General features: G+C 37.3%; 1 protein-coding gene across 1 annotated transcript; it reads right to left on the bottom strand.

Moving 5' to 3' along the window:
- Positions 1 to 2,554: 2,554 nt before the first annotated feature.
- Positions 2,555 to 23,541, bottom strand: LOC128687974 (glycosyltransferase 8 domain-containing protein 1). Its single transcript, XM_053775618.2, has 8 exons — positions 23,388 to 23,541; positions 17,556 to 17,710; positions 17,211 to 17,319; positions 15,351 to 15,492; positions 14,857 to 15,023; positions 11,439 to 11,706; positions 10,065 to 10,177; positions 2,555 to 2,944 (listed from the first exon to the last, which is right to left on the bottom strand). The coding sequence occupies exons 1-8, from the start codon at positions 23,410 to 23,412 to the stop codon at positions 2,772 to 2,774; spliced, it is 1,152 nt and encodes a 383-aa protein (XP_053631593.1). The 5' UTR covers positions 23,413 to 23,541; the 3' UTR covers positions 2,555 to 2,771.
- Positions 23,542 to 23,969: the final 428 nt, after the last annotated feature.

The following is a 23,969-nucleotide window of genomic DNA, read 5'->3' on the forward strand; positions in this document are numbered from 1 at the left end:
GAATACAATGGTTATACCTTAAACCTAAGACTAGAAACTACAATGAATAGAATAAGTTTGTTTGCTTGAATAATACTAGTAAGTTTAACAGTTAATACTAAGCAACAACAACCTAAACTGAATTGACAATGTTAATTCCATTAATAATTGTATGGCAACAATATCACATTTGATATGAACAAGTCATTAACAATCAAAGCAGTAATCACATAAGGGTAATAAGGCATCTTTTAACAAGAGTTTTGAAGCATATGGCAGACTGAGAACTTTTCTTTTGCATCTTTAGGTAGTGAGTACCATTTTTCAGTGCTTTTTACCTGCATGGAGTTCCTAAACACATTAAGTGTTGTATATTTTGTTTTACCTTTGTCTTGGACTTAGAAAATGACAATGTAAAACTCTTCACAAAACACTTAAGTCTAACAGTGCTTACTATAAAATTAAGAAGCCATAAAATAATTAATTTTTTTATATTTTTTATTAACACACTGGCCGATTCCCATCAAGGCAGGGTGGCCCGAAAAAGAAAAACTTTCACCATCATTTACTCCATCGCTGTCTTGCCAAAAAGGTGCTTTACACTACAGATTTTAAGCTGCAACATTAACACCCTTCCTTCAGAGTGCAGGCACTGTGCTTCCCATCTCAAGGACTCAAGTCCGGCCTGCTGGTTTCCCTGAATCCCTTCATAAATGTTACTTTGCTCACACTCCAACAATTTTTTTATATACGCTATTATTATTATAATAAACAGGTATAGTAAAATCTCTTGCTACACAATGACTGAGGTATGGAGTCATATCTACAATGGTTTAAAAGCATTTTTATTAAAGGAGCAAATTTTCACATGAATACTTAGCCAAGCAACTAATACAGTATTGAGTGATATTTAACTGTATTATATCAAGTACAGTGGAACCTCGACTGACAAGTGCCCCAACATACGAGTTTTTCGAGTTACAAGTCGTCGCTTGGTTGATTTTTTGCTCTGAGTTACAAGCCAATATCCGAGTTACGAGCGAGCTTCAGATACACCGCCACTAGTTGGTGCAGCGAATGCCACAACATCTGCTCAGCAGTGCACGTGTTTACCTCGCCGTGAATGCATCTCTCTTGTGTTGTGCTTGCCTTTTGTGCAGTTATTTTGCCAAATTTCTTTTTTATAACTATGGGTCCTAAGAAAGTAAGTGCAAAGGACAGTACTAAGAAGAATGAGGATGATGTCCATTGAATTAAAGCATGAAATCATAGAAAAAACACGAGTGAGGTGTGCGGGTAGTGGAGTTGGCGAGGCAGTACCAGCAAAGTAGTATTTCTACAATATGTACCATACTAAAGCAGAACAAACTCGTCCAATGAAGTGAAAAAAATAAAAAACAAATTGTAGCAATTAAGTTCACTGATAAAGTGTAGCATTAAGAGTGTAGCACGTAAGTTAACCCTTAACCGGTCCAAACAGATCGGCGTTCAAATTCGTAGTGCCACAAAAGTAGATCTACTTTTTTTTACATATTTTCAAATATAACAAAAAAAAAATTTAGATAAAAGTTTTTTTTTACACATTTTCAAATGCAAAACAAAAAAGAAGATCTACATTTTTTTACATACTTTCAGATGTTGAAAAAACGTATATATACGTTTGGACCATTTAAGGGTTAAGCGATTAAGCAATAGAAAAAAAGCACAAAATGAAATGAACTCCTCCAGTCTCCTCTGCCTATCTTTGTTGTTGTTGTTGGGGTTTATAGGGCCACTGACAGCATACACCGCTCTGCATATCTTTTCCACCCTCCCTTCCGCCAGCATCTGTTCTCCAAAGTAAATACGTACACTTTATAAAACCAGTTTATTCCTTTACATTCTCTATTGTTTTATGTTTTTATAAAATATTTCTTATTTATAAATACAGGTACCATCCGACTTACGACTGAGTTCAGTTCCGAGAAACCGGTCGTAAGTCGAAATGGACTTAAGTCGAGCTTTGCTACTGAATATTAACATCACATTTTTGTAATGACTTTATTGTATCGTTTTATTTTGGTATTTCATGTTTTACTTTACTTTTTATGCTGTTAGTACTGTATTTTATATTGTATGGTTTAGGATAAACACTGTACAACACAGACAGTTGTTTATTTCCCAGAAATTTGGCATAAAAAATACGGTCGTAAGTCGAATGGTCGTATGTCGAGCAGGTCGTAAGTCGGATGGTAGGTGTACACTGTTTCAGTGTTTTCCTTATAAAACTAGTAATCTAGTGCAGTTAGCCTCACAAACACTCCATTTCTTCTTATAATAAGACTTCAGAAGGGGAAGCATGGGAAGATATGGTCAGAGCGATTATTTTTACCTCGGGAGTGGCCGACACCACTCGTCACATGACATTTTATTAATTCTAGAGTGTATATCATGTTTCTATGTTAATTTAATTGTTTATTAGATCAACTGTGATAGATAAATAAGCCATAGAGTTGATATTAGCATTATACTGAAGTATTTTCTTCTGCCTCCCAAGAGCAGGAATTCCGCTGAAACAGATTAAAGACATTTCAATTAATTTAAACGAGAAACACTGATTTGATTTACTGTATGAGCAAACTGATTTATGAGCTAGGTCACGGAATGGATTAAACTCATAAGTCAAGGTACCACTGTACAGAATTGTACTGCAAAACTATCTCATATTTCATATACATGCAAAGCACCATTCTTACATACTAGTAATGCATAACTGTGAAAACTAATTCATAGTCTAATGATTCTTTGGTTCCCTAAGCAAATGTTTTAACAGGCCTGTGCTTCTTGTCAGGATCAGGAATATAATATCTAGTCCAAGACTCCACAAAGGCAGTTCGACGAGACCAAGGTTTGAAATGACCATTCCAATGCAGTAATTTGGCTTTTTTAATAAATTGTTTTGAATAGCCTCCACCTGATGTCGCTCCTGGAAAAAATAACATTCTAATAAGAACTAGGTGTATAATTTTAGATTAAAACTTTTCATAGTGCTGAAAAGTTAAAAGCATCATTATGGTGTAGGATAAAAAGTGTGCATTATTTTCTTCATCCCATCTCCTAAAAAAAAAAAAAAAAAAATTGTAATATCTGGTCCCAAAAAACAATGATTATTACTTACAGATCTGTTAACCTCACTTAACATCTTAACCTATGTACCATCCCTGCACATACAGTACTATCTAGAAGCATTAGGATTTCCTAGTATAGTAGGGCCCCGATTTATGGCGTTCCGCTAATACAGACATTTCAAATTATGATCAAAACTCGCTATACACCTCCCCCACCTGACTTTCTATTACGGTCACTGTGCCCCACCCAGTTTGTTTACATTCTCTGTGAGCACCGCATCTCTCCATTATGTCTGGAAACTTCCCAAAATTTTGAGTGTTTTAAAGTTATTTCATGCTTTATATAGTATACAGTGGTACCTCGAGTTTCGAACAGCTCCCAACTCGAACAATTATGTAAGTGTATTTTTGTAAGTGCTTTTGTAAGTGTATTTTTGGGAGTCTGAAACAGGCTAATCTAATTTACATTATTCCTTATGGGAACAAATTCGTTCAGTATCAGCACTCGAACAGCTTTCTGGAATGAATTAAGTTCGTAACTTGAGGTACCACTGTACTCTGATAATTATACTTGTGTGTATCTGTACCTAAATAAACTTACATACTGTGCTCGCATGCAGGTACACGTTAAAGTCACTAAGAATGTCTTATTAGTCTTGAGAATGCCATATTAATAATGAGTCTCGACCCCTGCAACCACAAATAGGCGAGTACTCTGAGGCACATTAAATGTCGCATATTATGTTAATAATATATGTTTTCACTGATTCATCTATGATATTTTTTCAAAATTATATAATAAACATACTATGTAACATATAAACATGATAAATACACCCCACAGTAGAATAAATTAACATAATATGAAAAGTTAGGTGTATATGAACGTGTATCAAACAAAACCAGATGCCGTCTGTTTACATACTCCATGACTCTCGTCTCTCATTTATTTTTCTCTCTCTCTCTCGTTTATTCATTTTTATATCGTTTACTCACCTCTCACCCTACATTAAGACTACAAATATTTTAAGGTAAGTAATGAGTGTGCTGTATATGGATTTTATTGCTCTAGGGTGCAGGCGAGTGATCGTTTGTGCCCTAGAGCAAACCCGTTCAGTCTTGTGTTTTTACATTGTCTGAACTCCGTGTATCTCATCCTATTTCGTTAACTAGTTGGCTTTCATTGACGAGGGCGTTTAAGCTTAGTTGTGATAAAAAGAAGAGTCATAAGCCTCTTACTTTAACCCTTTCAGGGTTGGTGCTGTACTAGTACGGCTTGCATGCCACGGTTGGTGCCGTACTAATACGGCTTGCATGCCAGGGTTGGTGCCATACTAGTACGCATAAATTCTAGTGCCTTCAAAGCTAGCGAGAGAAAGCTGGTAGGCCTACATATGAAAGAATGGGCTATGTGGTCAGTGCGCGCAGTATAAGGAGAAAAAAAACTCCGACCGTGTTTTTGGTTTAAAACAGCGACTTTGCAGTGTATTTTCGTATGCTATTTTTGGTTGTATTCTAGTTTTCCTGGTCTCATTTTATAGAATGAAAGACATATTATGGATATTGAGTTGATTTTGATTGGTTTCACAATGAAAAGTACCTTCATATTGAGCTCAAAGTAGCAGAAATATTCGATTTTTGCCAAAGTTCAAAAGTAAACAAAACATGCCATGCGTCCAATACACGTCAACTGGTGAGTCTAATATTCTTTCACAAGTGTGCTGACATTATTTATACCATTTCTACACTAATGCAGTAGTCTGCATAACACTGAATCTTCTATTTTTTGTGAGAATAAAAATTCAAAGTGGAAAGCAAAAGAAATGTAACAGAGGCCTGGGGACATGACTAATGAACAGAGGAAATGTTATTTTAGTGCCAGGAATGTCTGCCTTGTTTATTCTGGACCCTATTTGGAAACTGGCATCTTTTGAAATTTGAGTGAAATTGGCAAAATTGCCAATTTCTGACCACTTTATTGGATAGTTGAAATTGGTAAATGGGTGGTTTCTTGTACTCATTCGATAGAAAAAATGGAGTTCTAGCGAAATAGTATGATTTTCGTCGACTGGTACAGTGGAATTGGCAGAAAATAGGGCTCAAAGTGGGCGAAATCGCCGATGCGTAAACATGGTTGAGACCGCTAACTTTGCGAGAGCATAATTCTGTAAGTTTTCCATCAAATTTCATACTTTTGGTGTCATTATGATCAGGTAAAGATTCTCTATCATTTCATAAGAAAAAATAACTATTTTTTTTTCGAAAAATTTCCGACCCTGAGAACAAGCTTAGGAGAGGGTTTGCCGACCCTGAAAGGGTTAAGTGCCAAGTTAGAAATGATAAACTTAGTGAATTGACTTTTATGGGTTATCCAGTGGAGATGTCCTGTCTAAGGGCAATGTGTGGTGTAAATATTATGCAGAAAATTCGGAGCGTGGAAATTAGGAAAAGATGTGGAGTTAATAAAAGTACTGTATTAGTCAGAGGGCTGAAGAGGGGTTGTTGAGGTGGTTTGGTCATTTAGAAAGAATGGATCAAAGTAGAATGACATGGAGAGCGTATAAATCTGTAGGGGAAGGAAGGTGGGGTAGGGGTTGTCCTTGAAAAGGTTGGAGGGAGAGGGTAAAGAAGGTTTTGTGGCCAAGGGGCTTGGGCTTCCAGCAATCGTCCGTGAGCGTGTTAGAGAGGAGTGAATGGAGATGAATGGTATTTGGGACCTGACAAGCTGTTGGAGTGTGATCAGGGTAATATTTAGTGAGGGGATTCAGGGAAACCAGTTATTTTTATATAGCCGGACTTGAGTCCTTGAAATGGGAAGTACAATGCCTGCACTTTAAAGGAGGGGTTTGGGATATTGGCAGTTTGGAGGAATATGTTGTGTATCTTTATATGTAATAGGTAGTAGGTTGTGTATCTTTATATGTAATAGGTAGTAGGTTGGTAGACAGCAACCACCCAGGGAAGTACTACCGTCCTGCCAGATGACTGTGAAACAAAAACCTGTAACTGTTTTGCATGATGGTAGGATTGCTGGTTTCTTTTTCTGTCTCATAAACACGCTAAGATAACAGGGATATCTTGCTACTCCTACTTACACTTTGGTCACACTTCACAGACACGCACATGCATATATATATATACATACATCTAGGTTTTTCTCCTTTTTCTAAATAGCTCTTGTTCTTTTTTATTTCTTCTATTGTCCATGGGGAAGTGGAAAAGAATCTTTCCTCCGTAAGCCATGCGTGTCGTATGAGGCGACTAAAATGCCGGGAGCAATGGGCTAGTAACCCCTTCTCCTGTATACAATTACTAAAAAAGAGAAGAAGAAAAACTTTATAAAACTGGGTTGCTTAAATGTGCGTGGATGTAGTGCGGATGACAAGAAACAGATGATTGCTGATGTTATGAATGAAAAGAAGTTGGATGTCCTGGCCCTAAGCGAAACAAAGCTGAAGGGGGTAGGAGAGTTTCAGTGGGGGGAAATAAATGGGATTAAATCTGGAGTATCTGAGAGAGTTAGAGCAAAGGAAGGGGTAGCAGTAATGTTAAATGATCAGTTATGGAAGGAGAAAAGAGAATATGAATGTGTAAATTCAAGAATTATGTGGATTAAAGTAAAGGTTGGATGCGAGAAGTGGGTCATAATAAGCGTGTATGCACCTGGAGAAGAGAGGAATGCAGAGGAGAGAGAGAGATTTTGGGAGATGTTAAGTGAATGTATAGGAGCCTTTGAACCAAGTGAGAGAGTAATTGTGGTAGGGGACTTGAATGCTAAAGTAGGAGAAACTTTTAGAGAGGGTGTGGTAGGTAAGTTTGGGGTGCCAGGTGTAAATGATAATGGGAGCCCTTTGATTGAACTTTGTATAGAAAGGGGTTTAGTTATAGGTAATACATATTTTAAGAAAAAGAGGATAAATAAGTATACACGATATGATGTAGGGCGAAATGACAGTAGTTTGTTGGATTATGTATTGGTAGATAAAAGACTGTTGAGTAGACTTCAGGATGTACATGTTTATAGAGGGGCCACAGATATATCAGATCACTTTCTAGTTGTAGCTACACTGAGAGTAAAAGGTAGATGGGATACAAGGAGAATAGAAGCATCAGGGAAGAGAGAGGTGAAGGTTTATAAACTAAAAGAGGAGGCAGTTAGGGTAAGATATAAACAGCTATTGGAGGATAGATGGGCTAATGAGAGCATAGGCAATGGGGTCGAAGAGGTATGGGGTAGGTTTAAAAATGTAGTGTTAGAGTGTTCAGCAGAAGTTTGTGGTTACAGGAAAGTGGGTGCAGGAGGGAAGAGGAGCGATTGGTGGAATGATGATGTAAAGAGAGTAGTAAGGGAGAAAAAGTTAGCATATGAGAAGTTTTTACAAAGTAGAAGTGATGCAAGGAGGGAAGAGTATATGGAGAAAAAGAGAGAAGTTAAGAGAGTGGTGAAGCAATGTAAAAAGAGAGCAAATGAGAGAGTGGGTGAGATGTTATCAACAAATTTTGTTGAAAATAAGAAAAAGTTTTGGAGTGAGATTAACAAGTTAAGAAAGCCTAGAGAACAAATGGATTTGTCAGTTAAAAATAGGAGAGGAGAGTTATTAAATGGAGAGGTAGAGGTATTGGGAAGATGGAAGGAATATTTTGAGGAATTGTTAAATGTTGATGAAGATAGGGAAGCTGTGATTTCGTGTATAGGGCAAGGAGGAATAACATCTTGTAGGAGTGAGGAAGAGCCAGTTGTGAGTGTGGGGGAAGTTCGTGAGGCAGTAGGTAAAATGAAAGGGGGTAAGGCAGCCGGGATTGATGGGATAAAGGTAGAAATGTTAAAAGCAGGTGGGGATATAGTTTTGGAGTGGTTGGTGCAATTATTTAATAAATGTATGGAAGAGGGTAAGGTACCTAGGGATTGGCAGAGAGCATGCATAGTTCCTTTGTATAAAGGCAAAGGGGATAAAAGAGAGTGCAAAAATTATAGGGGGATAAGTCTGTTGAGTGTACCTGGTAAAGTGTATGGTAGAGTTATAATTGAAAGAATTAAGAGTAAGACGGAGAATAGGATAGCAGATGAACAAGGAGGCTTTAGGAAAGGTAGGGGGTGTGTGGACCAGGTGTTTACAGTGAAACATATAAGTGAACAGTATTTAGATAAGGCTAAAGAGGTCTTTGTGGCATTTATGGATTTGGAAAAGGCGTATGACAGGGTGGATAGGGGGGCAATGTGGCAGATGTTGCAAGTGTATGGTGTAGGAGGTAGGTTACTGAAAGCAGTGAAGAGTTTTTACGAGGATAGTGAGGCTCAAGTTAGAGTATGTAGGAAAGAGGGAAATTTTTTCCCAGTAAAAGTAGGCCTTAGACAAGGATGTGTGATGTCACCGTGGTTGTTTAATATATTTATAGATGGGGTTGTAAGAGAAGTAAATGCGAGGGTCTTGGCAAGAGGCGTGGAGTTAAAAGATAAAGAATCACACACAAAGTGGGAGTTGTCACAGCTGCTCTTTGCCGATGACACTGTGCTCTTGGGAGATTCTGAAGAGAAGTTGCAGAGATTGGTGGATGAATTTGGTAGGGTGTGCAAAAGAAGAAAATTAAAGGTGAATACAGGAAAGAGTAAGGTTATGAGGATAACAAAAAGATTAGGTGATGAAAGATTGAATATCAGATTGGAGGGAGAGAGTATGGAGGAGGTGAACGTATTCAGATATTTGGGAGTGGACGTGTCAGCGGATGGGTCTATGAAAGATGAGGTGAATCATAGAATTGATGAGGGAAAAAGAGTGAGTGGTGCACTTAGGAGTCTGTGGAGACAAAGAACTTTGTCCTTGGAGGCAAAGAGGGGAATGTATGAGAGTATAGTTTTACCAACGCTCTTATATGGGTGTGAAGCGTGGGTGATGAATGTTGCAGCGAGGAGAAGGCTGGAGGCAGTGGAGATGTCATGTCTGAGGGCAATGTGTGGTGTGAATATAATGCAGAGAATTCGTAGTTTGGAAGTTAGGAGGAGGTGCGGGATTACCAAAACTGTTGTCCAGAGGGCTGAGGAAGGGTTGTTGAGGTGGTTCGGACATGTAGAGAGAATGGAGCGAAACAGAATGACTTCAAGAGTGTATCAGTCTGTAGTGGAAGGAAGGCGGGGTAGGGGTCGGCCTAGGAAGGGTTGGAGGGAGGGGGTAAAGGAGGTTTTGTGTGCGAGGGGCTTGGACTTCCAGCAGGCATGCGTGAGCGTGTTTGATAGGAGTGAATGGAGACAAATGGTTTTTAATACTTGACGTGCTGTTGGAGTGTGAGCAAAGTAACATTTATGAAGGGATTCAGGGAAACCGGCAGGCCGGACTTGAGTCCTGGAGATGGGAAGTACAGTGCCTGCACTCTGAAGGAGGGGTGTTAATGTTGCAGTTTAAAAACTGTAGTGTAAAGCACCCTTCTGGCAAGACAGTGATGGAGTGAATGATGGTGAAAGTTTTTCTTTTTCGGGCCACCCTGCCTTGGTGGGAATCGGCCGGTATGATAATAATAAAATAATAAAATAATCTTTATATGTATATATGCTTCTAAACTGTTGTATTCTGAGCACCTCTGCAAAAACAGTGATTATGTGTGAGTGAGGTGAAAGTGTTGAATGATGATGAAAGTATTTTCTTTCTTGTTATTTTCTTTCTCTTTTGGGTCACCCTGCTTCGGTGGGAGACGGCCAACTTGTTAAAAAAAAAAAATAAATAAATAAAGGCTAAATTATTAAAGGAAATCCATACATCCAATGGCAAACCAGTAAATTTTTTTTTTAAATGCTTTTAAAGGTTGGTAGTTATCAAAATATACGAGAAAGATTCTGCATAAGGTTGCTCATTCCAAAGCATCAAGGTATCCCAGATATAAGGACACAGAATATATTTATAAAATGCTATTCAAAAACAGAATGATAACTAATATTTTTTAATACAAAAAGGGAAATCATGCTAATAATTATAACCACTACTTTACCCAGGTCCCCCACATGCCATAGCTGTGGAAGAGGGGATACACGGTTGTACATAACGATTAGCATTGCAGCCTCAGCCTCATCAGCCTCTGGTTCCAATCCATAGATGGGGTCACTGTACAATAAACAAACAATTAAAATTCACTATTCCATAACCTGTGTCAAGTTTTAAGTAGTGTATAAGCATTAGGATTAGATTGCCTGAAATGCTCAGGCATGCTAGTGGCTTTCTTTGTGCTTAACAATATTTTATTACATGTAAACTACACATTGTATACAATGCAAAGAAATAAACCTTTAAATCTGAATTTGAATTTTAACTAAGGCTTTTTAATTAGAATACGTAAATTTTATAAAATACGAATAGTATATAAGAAGTTTTTTTACTCATATGCAGTGCCAACTTACATTCATGCTTGAGTGATTAGTTGCCGATAAGCAAAATATATCTAGCTAAATGTACATAAATGTATGCAGTTGAAGAGGTAATTGATATATTATTCTTTGAAAAAACCTAGACAATAAAATGATCATTTGAATATTACAGTAAAACCTCTAGGATAAAATATATTCCATTATGTGATATGACAGATTACTATTTAATTTTAATAACTTTATACAGTACTATTAAACTTTTATTAAAATAATAATTACAGTGGACCCTCGACCAACGATGGCATCGATTAACGATAAATCTGACCAGCGATACATTTTAACGCAAAATTTTTGCCTCGACTAGCGCTAAAAAACATGACCAACACTATTTGTTCCGTCAGACGTGTCCACTTCTGGCCAGTGTTTACAAGCCAGCCAGCCACCGCGGTCGCTTCCAAGCATACAATCGGAACATTTCATGTTATCACAACCTCAAATCCTAATGGAAGGGGATTCCCCTTCTAAACACTAAGACCATCAACACTCTCCCCTCCTCCCATCCCAACAGTCATCACCAGATCTTCAATAAAGGTAAGTGTCATGTATCTGTGCATGTCTTCTTCAGTTTGTGTGTATTAAAATTAATATTTCATGTGGTAAAAACAATTTTTTTTTTCATACTTTGGGGTGTCCTACACGGATTAATTTGATTTCCATTATTTCTTATGGGGAAAATTAACTTGACTAACGATGAGCTCTCAGGAACGGATTAATAGCGTTAGTCGAGGGTCCACTGTATATTAAGCTTTGCATTAAAATAATCTAACTTTGACTATACAATGTAAAGTAGTTTAAAATTCTAGCTTTAGTCTGCTTTAAGTGATATACATAATCAGGGGCTTTTCAGCATGAATGAAATAAACTGAATTCTGTAACAGTTATGTACATTTTGAAAATAAAACTGGTTTGTTGATATGTTTTGTCTATTTGAATCAACTTACTTTTTACTACTGTTTACCCAGTCCATTAACAAAAGGGAAACATTTGAGCTTTTCCAAACATTCATGTCTGCCACAAAGACATCTGTATTGAAGGTACACGATTTCGGTTTAATCTTGAAACCTCTCAGCTTGGGGTGCTGTAGGTTGATGTGTGTCGAGTATCGAGGTTTTGCCAAATTGAACCGTTTAGAGCCTGAATTACATTCCTCTGAGAAAGCGCCCAAATGAGAACTTCTTATATCTACGTCAATCAGCTCACTCACATCACCTGAGAAATTAAAAAAGGTTTGTGGGATTAATAACACACATACTCACACAAAACCAAAAAAAACAATAACTTTAGCATACAATTTTCAATTTTGTTAAATGCTGCAGTTTGAATAAATATTGAAAGGGGTTATGCAGCAAAAAAAAAAAAAAATAAGATATAATAGAGTAGAAGAAACATACAGTACAGTTATTATTTTAAAAAATTCATGCTTGGAGTATTTAAATTATACAAACTCAGAAAATTTTCTCTCTCCAGAAAAATCAAAGGCAGAGATAATTTCCAAATTAATTTTTCTTTTGCATTTTTTTCAGAAAATTCTGAATTTCTGAGATTCATTCTCAATAACAATGAATTTGTATTTTCTGATTTTGAGAGAATTCCTTTCAAGAAAGGATACAATCCAAGAGGTTACTGCAAAAACCAACACCAAAAATACTACTGCAATTATTCAACATTATACAACTTACTTTCTACATCCCTGGGTTTTGGTTAAAATGTTTATATTGTAATTCTTAAAAACACAGTAAAAGAGGTGAACCCCAACAAGCACTGTTTGTCAATTCCACAGAACAAGGATGCAAGGGTGGCCTATGTTAATTTTTTTTTTTTTTCAACAAGTCGGCCGTCTCCCACCGAGGCAGGGTGACCCAAAAAAGAAAGAAAATCCCCAAAAAGAAAATACTTTCATCATCATTCAACACTTTCACCACACTCGCACACTATGTTAAATATAGTATTAAAATACTGGAGTGGTTAGTTAGCAATACAGCGACAACAAGTATGGTAAAGAGATACAGTAGGCAGAGCTAGTCTTTACTCTGATGTTTAGCTCAGTGTTGAGCTTTATCATTATGCTAATATAGCTTCAAGACTTTATAAAGCTCAATAATGAGCTATACATTATCAGAGTAAAGAGTTACTCCAAATGCTGTCTTTCTTGATCATGCAATGAAAAAATAATGATTTTCCTAAAACCTGGTAGCTCCCAAAACACACAAGTTCTGTCTATCATAATACAGTAGGAAACTGTACAGTGTGTAACATTAAGCTGCAAAGAAAATGATAATGAAGCACTCACTAGAAGTAGGTGAGCATCCTTCATTAACTTGACTTGAACTGTGTCAAGTGAAAAGTGGCATTTGCTGCAGCTTAGTTGACGAATCCTGCTTCCCTCCCTTATGCACAAACATAATGCTGTATAACATCCAATTTTATGTCCAAAATGTTGTTTTCTGTTAGCCTTTGAACAAGGCTTTTTAAAGTTAATCAGGAATGTGATGGAATGACAGCTGTGATAATATATTCGCAGAAATTTTCTAGTAAATGACTGCCATGGTCACCATAGAACTTGTGTGCATGAAGAAGGGGTTGGCTGACAAAAGATAGTTTTCTTGCCAATTTCAGTTACACCTGACACTTGCTGCTGTATGTACCTAACATCTTCCATTACTTTAAGGAAAATAGAATAGTACACATCTTATGGTGTTGAAATTTGTGGACTGCTCTGATTGCCAGGGCATCTGTATATCAAACTGCTGTACCATCTTCCTTATCTAACTAGTAAAACTCATTTATATTGCATACTTTTAGTAAATAGGTTCCTTCTTTAATTATGTCCAGTGAAATGGAATGCTGCATGTTTTCATTTTGTATAAAAATATCATAACTCATGGAAGGTCATGACACTGCAAGCACTGGCTGTGCTATACCAGACCATTCTGTGTAAACTAACTCTCCCAACATGTAGGAAAACAATCCAGTCTTATCTACAGTGAATAATCATATTATTTAGCAAACTTCTCCATTACCTTCCAGCAAAAGAAAATGCTGCATTTGTTCATTTAATGAATAAATATTGTAGATGGGCAAGAGAAATCTTATCATTGCCTTGCAATGCGTTTCTTGTAAAAATTATCTAAATATCCATTAATTATGAGAAGAAACCAAAGTGAGGGGTGGGATTAAATTATGGGGAATTCAATACAAAATGGGAAGTGACACAGTTACTTTTTGCTGATGATACTGTGCTTATGGGAGATTCTAAAGAAAAATTGCAAAGGTTAGTGTACGAATCTGGGAGTGAGTAAAGGTAGAAAGTTGAAAGTGAACATAGAAAAGAGTAAGGTGATGAGGGTATCAAATGATTTAGATAAAGAAAAATTGTATATCAAATTGGGGAGGAGGAGTATGGAAGAAGTGAATGTTTTCAGATATTTGGGAGTTGACGTGTCAGCGGATGGATTCATGAAGGATGAGGTTAATCATAGAATTGATGAAGGAAAAAAGGTGAGTGGTGCATTGAGGTATATGTGGAGGCAAAAAATGTTATCTATGGAGGCAAAGAAAGGAATGTATGAAAGTATAGTAGTACCAACACTCTTATATGGGTGTGAAGCTTGGGTTGTATATGCTGCAGCGAGGAGGCGGTTGGAGGCAGTGGAGATGTCCTGTCTAAGGGCAATGTTTGGTGTAAATATTATGCAGAAAATTCGGAGTGTGGAAATTAGGAGAAGGTGTGGAGTTAATAAAAGTGTATTAGTCAGAGGGCTGAAGAGGATTTGTTGAGGTGGTTTGGTCATTTAGAGAAAATGGATCAAAGTAGAATGACATGGAGAGCGTATAAATCTGTAGGGGAAGGAAGGCGGGGTAGGGGTCGTCCTTGAAAAGGTTGGAGGGAGGGGGTAAAGGTGGTGTTGTGGGTGAGGGGTTTGGACTTTCAGCGTGCGTGAGCGTGTTAGATAGGAGTGAATGGAGACTAATGGTATTTGGGACCTGACGATCTGTTAGAATGTGAGCAGGGTAATATTTAGCGAAGGGATTCAGGGAAACCGGTTATTTTATATAACCGGACTTGAGTCCTGGAAATGGGAAGTACAATGCCTGCACTCTAAAGGAGGGGTTTGTGATATTGGCAGTTTGGAGGGATATATTGTGTATTTTTATATGTATATACGTACAGTACTTCTAAACTGTTGTATTCTGGGCACCTCTGCAAAAACAGTGATTATGTGTGAGTGAGGTGAAAGTGTTGAATGATGATGAAAGTATTTTCTTTTTGGGTCACCCTGCCTCGGTGGGAGATGGCCGACTTGTTAAAAAAAAAAAAAATTCTGTAAACTGAATTCTTATTGTTATTAAGAATCTTACCTTGAACAATTACATCAGAATCAAGGTAAATAAATCTCCCATCCAAATCTGGGAAGATTGACTGAAGATATATTTTGGCAAAGTGTGGCTTTCCTTTAGGCATCTGAGGATCATGTGGACGTATGGTGTAGTTGACCCTGTGCAACTTTGTCTGTAGCACCCATTTCCTTTAATGAAGTAGGAGTTTTGTAATTAGAATGGTAATAGGTTTCTTTAAATAAAATATAGTATGTCATAGAAAAAGAGAGAGAGAGACTACTTCAAGAGAACTCATCCCTGGAATAGCATGCAATATAGGTAGTGTGGCATACACACTTGTAACTAAAAAATTAAACCATGTGCTGTACAAGTGTACATGTATACCATAATAACTAATATAATTTACATGCATGAAAATGAAAAGGTACTGTAACATTTCTAGAGGTTACAGAAAAGAACTAAAACTGTAGAAAAAAAAAGGTAAAATTTATGTTAATAATAATTCTTCAACTAACCTGAAATCTGGGATGACAATCTTTGGCAATGTTATATAAAAACGGACAGATGATTTTGTGTTTGACACAACACTGTTCATGGCTGAAGTAACTCCAATAAGTGTATCAGCATTTCCAGAGATCACAATTTTCACAGTTTTACCTGAAATCAAATGAGGGCTGGTTTAAAAATACTGCTCGGAATGCAAGTATAATACAGTACACCCTTGTATTACACGGTAGTTATGTTCCTGAAAATGCTGTTAAATAAATCTGTGTTATATAAACTTTAGAGCTTATGGGAAAAATAGGGTTATGTTCCTGGGACCCCCCAAAAGCCAAACAACCTTTTTCAGACATCCAGATCTTACAAAAATAAAAATGATAATGTTTTTGTTGCTTAAGATTGAAAATGCAACAGAAATAATGTTATTTACCTTAAATTGTGGTCGCTGGTGTGTGTTAGTGATTGTGAAGAGAGTGGAGATGCATGGTGTGGCCCTACTGGGCCGAGGTGGATGGTTGTTGGTTGTCGGCAGAAGTGGATGGTTGAGGTTCTGATACTGAAGTCAATGGTTGTATTGGAGTGTGCATAAATTCTGTAATGGATCTCTGGCTTCTTTTACCTTGCAGTACATTATACATTATTCCAGAAGCTTGGTACTGCCAAGTTGGAATCAAAGTCCAGTGATACAACTAGTTTTTTTCGTCATTTTTCTTGTGTAGTTACACTTGAATGACTTAACTCCCTGATCCAGTGGTTGTATTAAAGATGTATTTGGAGGTAAAACACAACTTTTACATGTGAGGTCACATCCCACAATGCTTTGGGATGAGTATGGGTATTATCAAGAATGAAGAGAGCCTTGAATGCAAGGTTCTTGCTGTACAGGTAAAACTTGACTTCAGGAATAAAGTGATGCTTAAACCAGTCAATAAATATTTCCTCTGACATCCATGCTGACTGTTCTGACCAAATTACTGGTAAGGTGTCTTTATCTACACTTTTCAAAGCATGAGGATTCTTAGAGTGGTAAATAACCATGGGCTTACACTTGAAATCACCTATGTATTACTGTAAAGGAGCAAGGTGAAGCAATCCTTTGCTGCCTTGAAGCCCGGTGCAGCCCTGTGGAGACAGTGGTCTCACCCACAGCCAGGCAGTGGCCTGAGCTAGGGAAATATCCCATGGGTGACACTCCAAATTTTTTCCCCTCCTGCAAACTGAACTGTGTTAAAGTTAATTTTACAAAGTGTTGTATAAATTTATGCAGCAATTTTTCAACAGTGTAATAATCAAAAGTGTGCAAAATAAATCAGTGTAATACGAGGGTCTACTTCTGTATTACAAATTTTAACATAATTTTATTAAAAAACTATGAATCAGATTACAGAATAAAAGCAGTGCCTAAACTCTGAAGGTGAGGTAGGGATGTTGCAACTTCTAGAAAAACAGAAATTGAATGAATTATGGTGAATGTGTTTTCTTCTTTGGGTCACCCTGCCTTGGAGGGAGACAGCCACTGAGATGAAATAAAAAAACATTAATTTTTTTTAATTTATTGCTTAACCCTTTCACTGTTGGAAGCTCCAAAATTAAAAGTGCTCACAATGTCGGCATTTAAAAAAAAAAAAAAGTTGAATTATTTCCATTTCTTTTTCTTAGGTACCTTTATAACATGATGCTGACAACAGCTGGCTAACTTCTAGGTACGTATCTATTTACTGCTAGGTAAGAGAGGCAGCATGTGTTAGGAGACTTGCCCATATATTCACCTCCTAGCAGTGAGGGGAATCTCATGGAAAGGCAAATCAGATATTTTTTTTCTTTTGGTCCCCTTCTCTAAATGTAATACAGTACATAAAAATCCTAACACTAACCTGAGTTTTGTGTGCTGCTAACATTGCTAGTAACTGATGACAATGTATTAACTTTGGACTGATTTCCACTGTTCATCTTGGCTGCTTCAATGAGTTCACCAAGCAACACCTTCAGAAAAAAGACCATACTGTATTTTATTTTCAGTAAAATGTATTTGCAAGTAAAATGCTCTATAAACCCAAAACTACTGTATTCAAGCAAATCTTCCATTTTATTTGAAGAACAGTATCATATTTTTTGAAAGATAGATATTTTTTTGTGGCATACATATACTCTAATTAAGCACACAGTGTTCAACATGTGAAATAATACTGTACAGTACTGAGCACTCCTCAAGCACCTACATGACTTTTGGCTGCCCTAGCCAAAGGAACATTGTCTGCTAGACTGGTATGTGCAGACCTCCGCTGAGTATCAGTAATGTCTCCAGGCTGCCATTTTAGGGAAGACATAACATACACAAGCAGTACGGTCCAACCAACCCCAGTCACCACCACACCTGAAATGTTTTAGATAATCATTAACAAACCTGAGTATATGTAATTCATGTTTCCTTTTATTTTCCATTATTTGTATGTATGTATGTAGGATATATATATATATATATATATATATATATATATATATATATATATATATATATATATATATATATATATATATATACATTGGACCCTCTTTTTCATAATTAATCCATTCCAGAGTGTGACTAATGGCAAAATTTACGATCTGCGAAACTATTTTCCCCATAAGAAATAATGTAAATCCAATTAATCCGTTCCAGACACCCAAAAGCATTAAAACAAAATAATTTTTTTACATGAATGATAGATGTACATACACAGAAAACAATGAGACATGAAGAATAAAACAATAATAACATGACACTTACCTTTATTGAAGATTCTTCTTAGTTTATGGAAGATGGAAGGAGGGAAGAGGATGGAGAAATTACTGTTTGGAAGGGGAATCCCCTTCCATAAAGACTTTAGGTACCAAGTCCTTTTCCGGGGTTACTTCCCTTCTTTGTTTTTTAATGCCACTAGGACCAGCTTGGGAGTCACTGCACACCTGAGGCACTAAATATCTGTCTAGAGAGCTCTGTTTCTGGCATCTCTTTAAAATTTCCCTAAAATGGGACAAGACATTGTCATTGTACATGTTGCTGACACGGCTTGCAACAGCTTTGTTGGGTGATGTTCCTCCACAAATCTTTCCATCCTACTCCACATTGCACAAATCTCCATTACTACCTGACTTTACCACCATCATTACCACCCTCTACCACCATCACTACCACCCTCTACCACCATCACTACTACCCTCTACCACCATCACAACCACTACCACCCTCTACCATCATCACAACCACTACCACCATCACAACCACTTCCAACCTCTACCATCATCACTACCACTACCACCCTCTACCACCATCACTACCACCCTCTACCACCAGCACAACCACTACCACTATCACTACCACCACCACTTTTGTATATTTCTACAATCTTTTTCTTTAATTTCATTGTGTTTGTCACCGTCTTTACCTAAGCACTGGCACTAGCTTTCTTTGGGCCCGTGGTGGCTTATTTAGCAGATGTAAGCACTAAAACGAATGGAATATTACAAAATATATCTTATGAATGCGTGGGATCGTGCTAACTCATTGATAAACAATGGCACACTGACTGTGGCTGCGTCGGGGCTGCTCGAACGCATCTGGGACAAATGACTATTTGTGAGTCAAACGACGATTCACGAGTCAATATTTTGACAAAAAACATTACGATTTGCAAAAATTGCAACTTCCGGTGCTTACGAAAAACGAGGGTCCACTGTATATATACATGTATATATAGATATACAGTGGACCCCTGAGTTTCGGCAGCCTCGACTTTCGCGAAATTCGACCTTCGTTGAGTTTTTTTTGGAAAAATTTGGCCTCAAGTTTCGTGAAAAAACTCGTGTTTCGGCGACTGTCCGGTACCCGTCTGCCCGTCACTGCGCACACAAAGATAGTCTCCCATGCCATTCACGCTCAGTGTGCCATTGTTTACCAACACGTGACCATCACCCCGCAGGTTCATACAATACATTTCATAATAATCCATTGTTTTTTGTGTTTGCAACTGCTAAATAAGTCATCATGGACCCAAGGAAAGCTAGTGCAAGCCCTTTGGTAAATAAAGTGAGTGACAGGGATGTGGAAGAGTTGGTGGAGGACCACAGGGAAGAGCTAACCACTGACGAACTGCAAGAGCTTCAACTGGAACAGCATCAGACCACAGCCGAGGAACTTGCTTCAGAGGAGGAGGAAGAGGGAGTGGATGAAGTGCCTTTTACAGTGATTAAGGACATGTGTGGAATGTGAAATGAGTTGCAAAGTTTTGTTGAAAAGTATCACCCTGACCAAGCTGAAACAAGCCATATCTGCAACATGTACAATGACAATATTGTGTCCCACTTCAGGGAAATCTTAAAGAAACGCCAGAAAAAGACCTCTCTGGACAGATATTTTGTGCGCCAGGGGTCCAGTGACTTTCAAGTTGTTCCCAGAGGCATTAAAATAAGAAGGGAAGTAACCCCAGATAAGGACTTGCTACCTAAAGTCCTAATGGAAGGAGATTCTCCCTCCAAACAATAGTGTACACCTTCCTCCTATCACCTCCTCCTATCTTCCATCCACCCAGAAGTCTTCAGTAAAGGTAAGTGTAATGTTATTATTATTTATTTTAAATGCATGTACTTGATTTCTGATTGTTTTCATTATGTAAATCTTTATTTAATTTGAAAAAAATATTTTATTTTAATATTTTTGGGTGTCTGGAACGGATTAATTTTATTTCCATTATTTCTTATGGGGAAAACAGTTTCAAGTTTCGTGAATTTCGACCTTCGGCGGGATCTCTGGAACAGATTAATCATGAAACTCGGGGGTCCATTGTATATATATATACACAGTATATACATACGTATGCGTATATATATGTATATACCCCACGTCAGCTAACTACATGAAAACCGCCTATTCTCTTGTATCATACACACACAAAAAACAACCTAGACCTCCCCTCGATATCTGCGATTCCCCACAATTCGCACTTACGCTCAGCCAATTGACTATAAACATAGAAATACGTAGTATAACTATTACCTAATGAATCTTAACTAGTCATAAGTTTGCCTGTGACACTCCAATATAGGAGCTTCAATAGAAACAATGTGTTGTACCAAAACAAAACCATTCACATTGCTAAATTTACAAACTGTTATGCAGTTACTTAGTCTTAATACTAATATGTTCCATAATTTGTACCAATATAGAGTTTTGAATTAATCTTAGTCTGCCTGAAATGCCTAGTCATGCTAGGTATGATAGTGGTCCTCTCTGTAATTAGTACTACAGTATTTTATAATATGTAAACCACACAATATCCTATAATATGTAAACCCTGCATTGTAATCTTTATAGAGAATAAACTTGATTTCATATATACAGTGTGTGTGTGTGTGTGTGTATATATATACATATATATATATATATATATATATATATATATATATATATATATATATATATATATATACACACACATATATATATATATATATACACACACATATATATATATATATACACACACACACATATATATATATATACACACATATATATATATATATATATATATATATATATATATATATATATACAGTGGACCCCCGGTTAACGATATTTTTTCATTCCAGAAGTATGTTCAGGTCCCAGTACTGACCAAATTTGTTCCCATAAGGAATATTGTGAAGTAGATTATTCCATTTCAGACCCCCAAACATACACGTACAAATGCACTTACATAAACACACTTACATAATTGGTCACATTGGGAGGTGATCGTTAAGCGGGGGTCCACTGTATATATATATATATATATATCTCAAAACATATATATCATATATATATATATCATATATATATTTATATATATATATATATATATATATATATATATATATATATATATATATATATATATATATATATATATATATATATATCAAAACATCTAGCATTGGCTGGATGCCAAGGTATTGGTCCAGTGTGGTACGGTGGTTAGAGCACTGCGTACCTTGTCCCAAGGTTGGCAGGTTCGAGTCTCTCTTGACCAGAGATTAGTGTTTGTGAATATTTCGCCTGTTCTGCGAATTCTAAACATTGTAAAAATCTCTCGTCGGTCGATGCATGCAGTGGACGAGATGAAATAGCTGATGCCACCTGCCTAAATGCTGGCTACCTTGGATCAAAATGTCTAACGTTGGCTGGACGCCAAGGTTTTAGTCCAGTGTGGTACGGTGGTTAGAGCACTGCATACCTTGTCCCAAGGTTCATAGGTTTGCGTCTCCTTTGACCAGAGATTGGTATTTGTGAATATTTCGCCTGTTCTGCGAATACTAAACATACATACATATATGTCATTCAAAATACAGTGGTAACTATTGACAAAATAAAATAATGTCCAGTATTACATAGGTTCACCGGAAGTGTAATTCATGCACTAAACAAAAGTACCATTTATAGAAGGAGGGGAAAGGAAGAGGAAAGAGGGGAAGAATAAATGAAGAAAAGGTTCTGTCATTTAGGGTTTGGAATAAGATAAGATTGTTTTCGAATTTTTAACCCTGTAGGGTTAGCCATTCAGGATAACCCAAGAAAGGCAGTGCATCCTTGAGGGACTGTCTGTCTTATTTCCACTGGGGTCCTCAATCTTGTCCCCCAGGATGTGACCCATACCATCACCTACTTGCTAGGTGAACAGGACAACATGTGTAAGGAAACGTGTCGAATGTTTCCAACCTCTGCTGGGAATCAAGCCCAGACCTTCAGCGTGTGAAGGGAGAGTTTTGCCAGTTGGGCCATGGGGCCCCGTAAAATAATAAAACAGGGATCCAATTGTTCTTAAGAATGAATACTAAATAATTTGACATATAAATGTACATATTCATATTTTGTCATTCTGATGACAATTACGTGTATTATGGTATGTCCTGCTGATACTGGAATACTAGGCCTTAAACCTTTAAATTGGTGCCCAGTGGCCCGGTGACAAAAGCTCTCGCTTCACATGGTGAGGGTCCAGGTTCGATTCCTGGCAAAGGGGTGGAAACATTGGATGTGTTTCCTTACACTGGTTGTCTATGCTCACCCATCAGTAAAATGGGTTCCTAGGCATTAGTTGACTGGTGTGGGTCGCATCCTGGGACAAAACTGACCTAATTTTCCCGAAATGCTCAGGATAACAAGAGGCTTTCTATATAGTAGTATGTCACTGATGTCAGCTAGGCCTGTATATCTTGTACATGTACTGGTAGTAAATAGATATATTATAATGTATAATACAGTACTGTACCGACATGTAAGCAATTGGGTATGATGTGCATATATGTATGCATAATTAATAAAGGTTGAAATGAAGTACTACATAATAAAATTTATATCATTAAAGTTTTATAAACTCAACCAACAGGCTCAGAGGTCAAATCCTGTGCAAGACATGAGGGCCGAGTCTTCTAACACCTGATGTACATTACCTAGCACTAGATACCCAGGAGTTAGTAGACTGCCATAGCTGTCATTCTAGGCAAAGAGCTAAAGATTCTAATGGAAGCTACACTGCTTGGCTATCTTAGGGCATCTTGGGTTACTAACCCTCCAGTTATTACTAATCCGAAAAAAAAACCTAGATTGTATTGTTTCTCTATAAATTGATGTAGGATAACTTAAGGTTCAGATCACTTTTTAATTTGCTGTGTCATTTCAATGTCTTCCCTGGCGGCAGCAACATAATATTTTGGAGTTATTATGCACTGTCATGGTTGACATCTTCCAATATGTGCTCAAATGACAGTGACTTTGAATTAGCCATCATAAGATCACCGGGTAAGGTTCTGCCGAGGCTTCATTCATATTTTTCGTCTTCTTTTCCTTTTCTTCTCTTCTTTTACTTCTTCTACTTTATCTTCAGGATACGTGCAGATGCATAATTTCAAATTTTTATAATGATTTTATATAGTAAATTACACAGAATTGAACCTAGGATATATTCTAATATATTTTGAGCTTCTTTCTACACAATCTTCCTCTCACAGACAAAACTTAAAGGAAATCTACTCACAGACTTTCAGCTTCGTGTGCGCCATAGTTTGTAGCGTTAATTATTAATAATTACTGGTAGCAGTAACACTTGATGGCACTGAGGCGGCCACATGTAACTCGTTCGAGTGTGCGGCTGACCCTGACCTCGCCTTCCTCTTGACCATCTACTATAAGCCTTGGCTACCATATAGAGAAAAAGTCAGTTTACAATCTGAATACAATCCTTTCTCTAATCGATGAGTTGGCTCGTAGCTTGGTTAGTAGCGTCCTCAGCTCACACGCTGAAGTCCGGGATCAATCCCAGGCACGGGTGACATGTTTCCTTACATTTGCTGTCTCTGTTCACCTAGCACTAAGTAGGCACCTGGGTGTTAGTCATCTTACACTTGCTGCCCATGTTTACCTAGCAGTAAGAAGGTACCTGGATGTTAGGCAAGACACATATGCAACAGTTAGGTATCTATTTTGTAACGTTTCGCCTACACAGTAGGCTTCTTCAGTCGAGTACAGAAAAATTAGACACATGTGCAACTCTTGGGTATCTTTATTGAGGAAACGTTTCGCCACACAGTGGCTTCATCAGTCCATACGTAGGAGAAAC

The sequence above is a fragment of the Cherax quadricarinatus genome, chromosome 10 (genome assembly GCF_038502225.1).
Source record: "Cherax quadricarinatus isolate ZL_2023a chromosome 10, ASM3850222v1, whole genome shotgun sequence".
NCBI classification, from domain to species: domain Eukaryota; kingdom Metazoa; phylum Arthropoda; class Malacostraca; order Decapoda; family Parastacidae; genus Cherax; species Cherax quadricarinatus.

Bases quoted from the DNA above. Each gene is read 5' to 3' on its own strand.
- LOC128687974 (XM_053775618.2), bottom strand. From the start codon at position 23,412: ATGGCGCACACGAAGCTGAAAGTCT. The intron at 15,493-17,210 runs GTTAGTGTTAGG...ATTTGATTTCAG, and splicing joins TAGCAGCACACAAAACTCAG to GTAAAACTGTGAAAATTGTG. The intron at 10,178-11,438 runs GTAAGTTGATTC...TTTATTGTACAG, and splicing joins TGGGTAAACAGTAGTAAAAA to TGACCCCATCTATGGATTGG.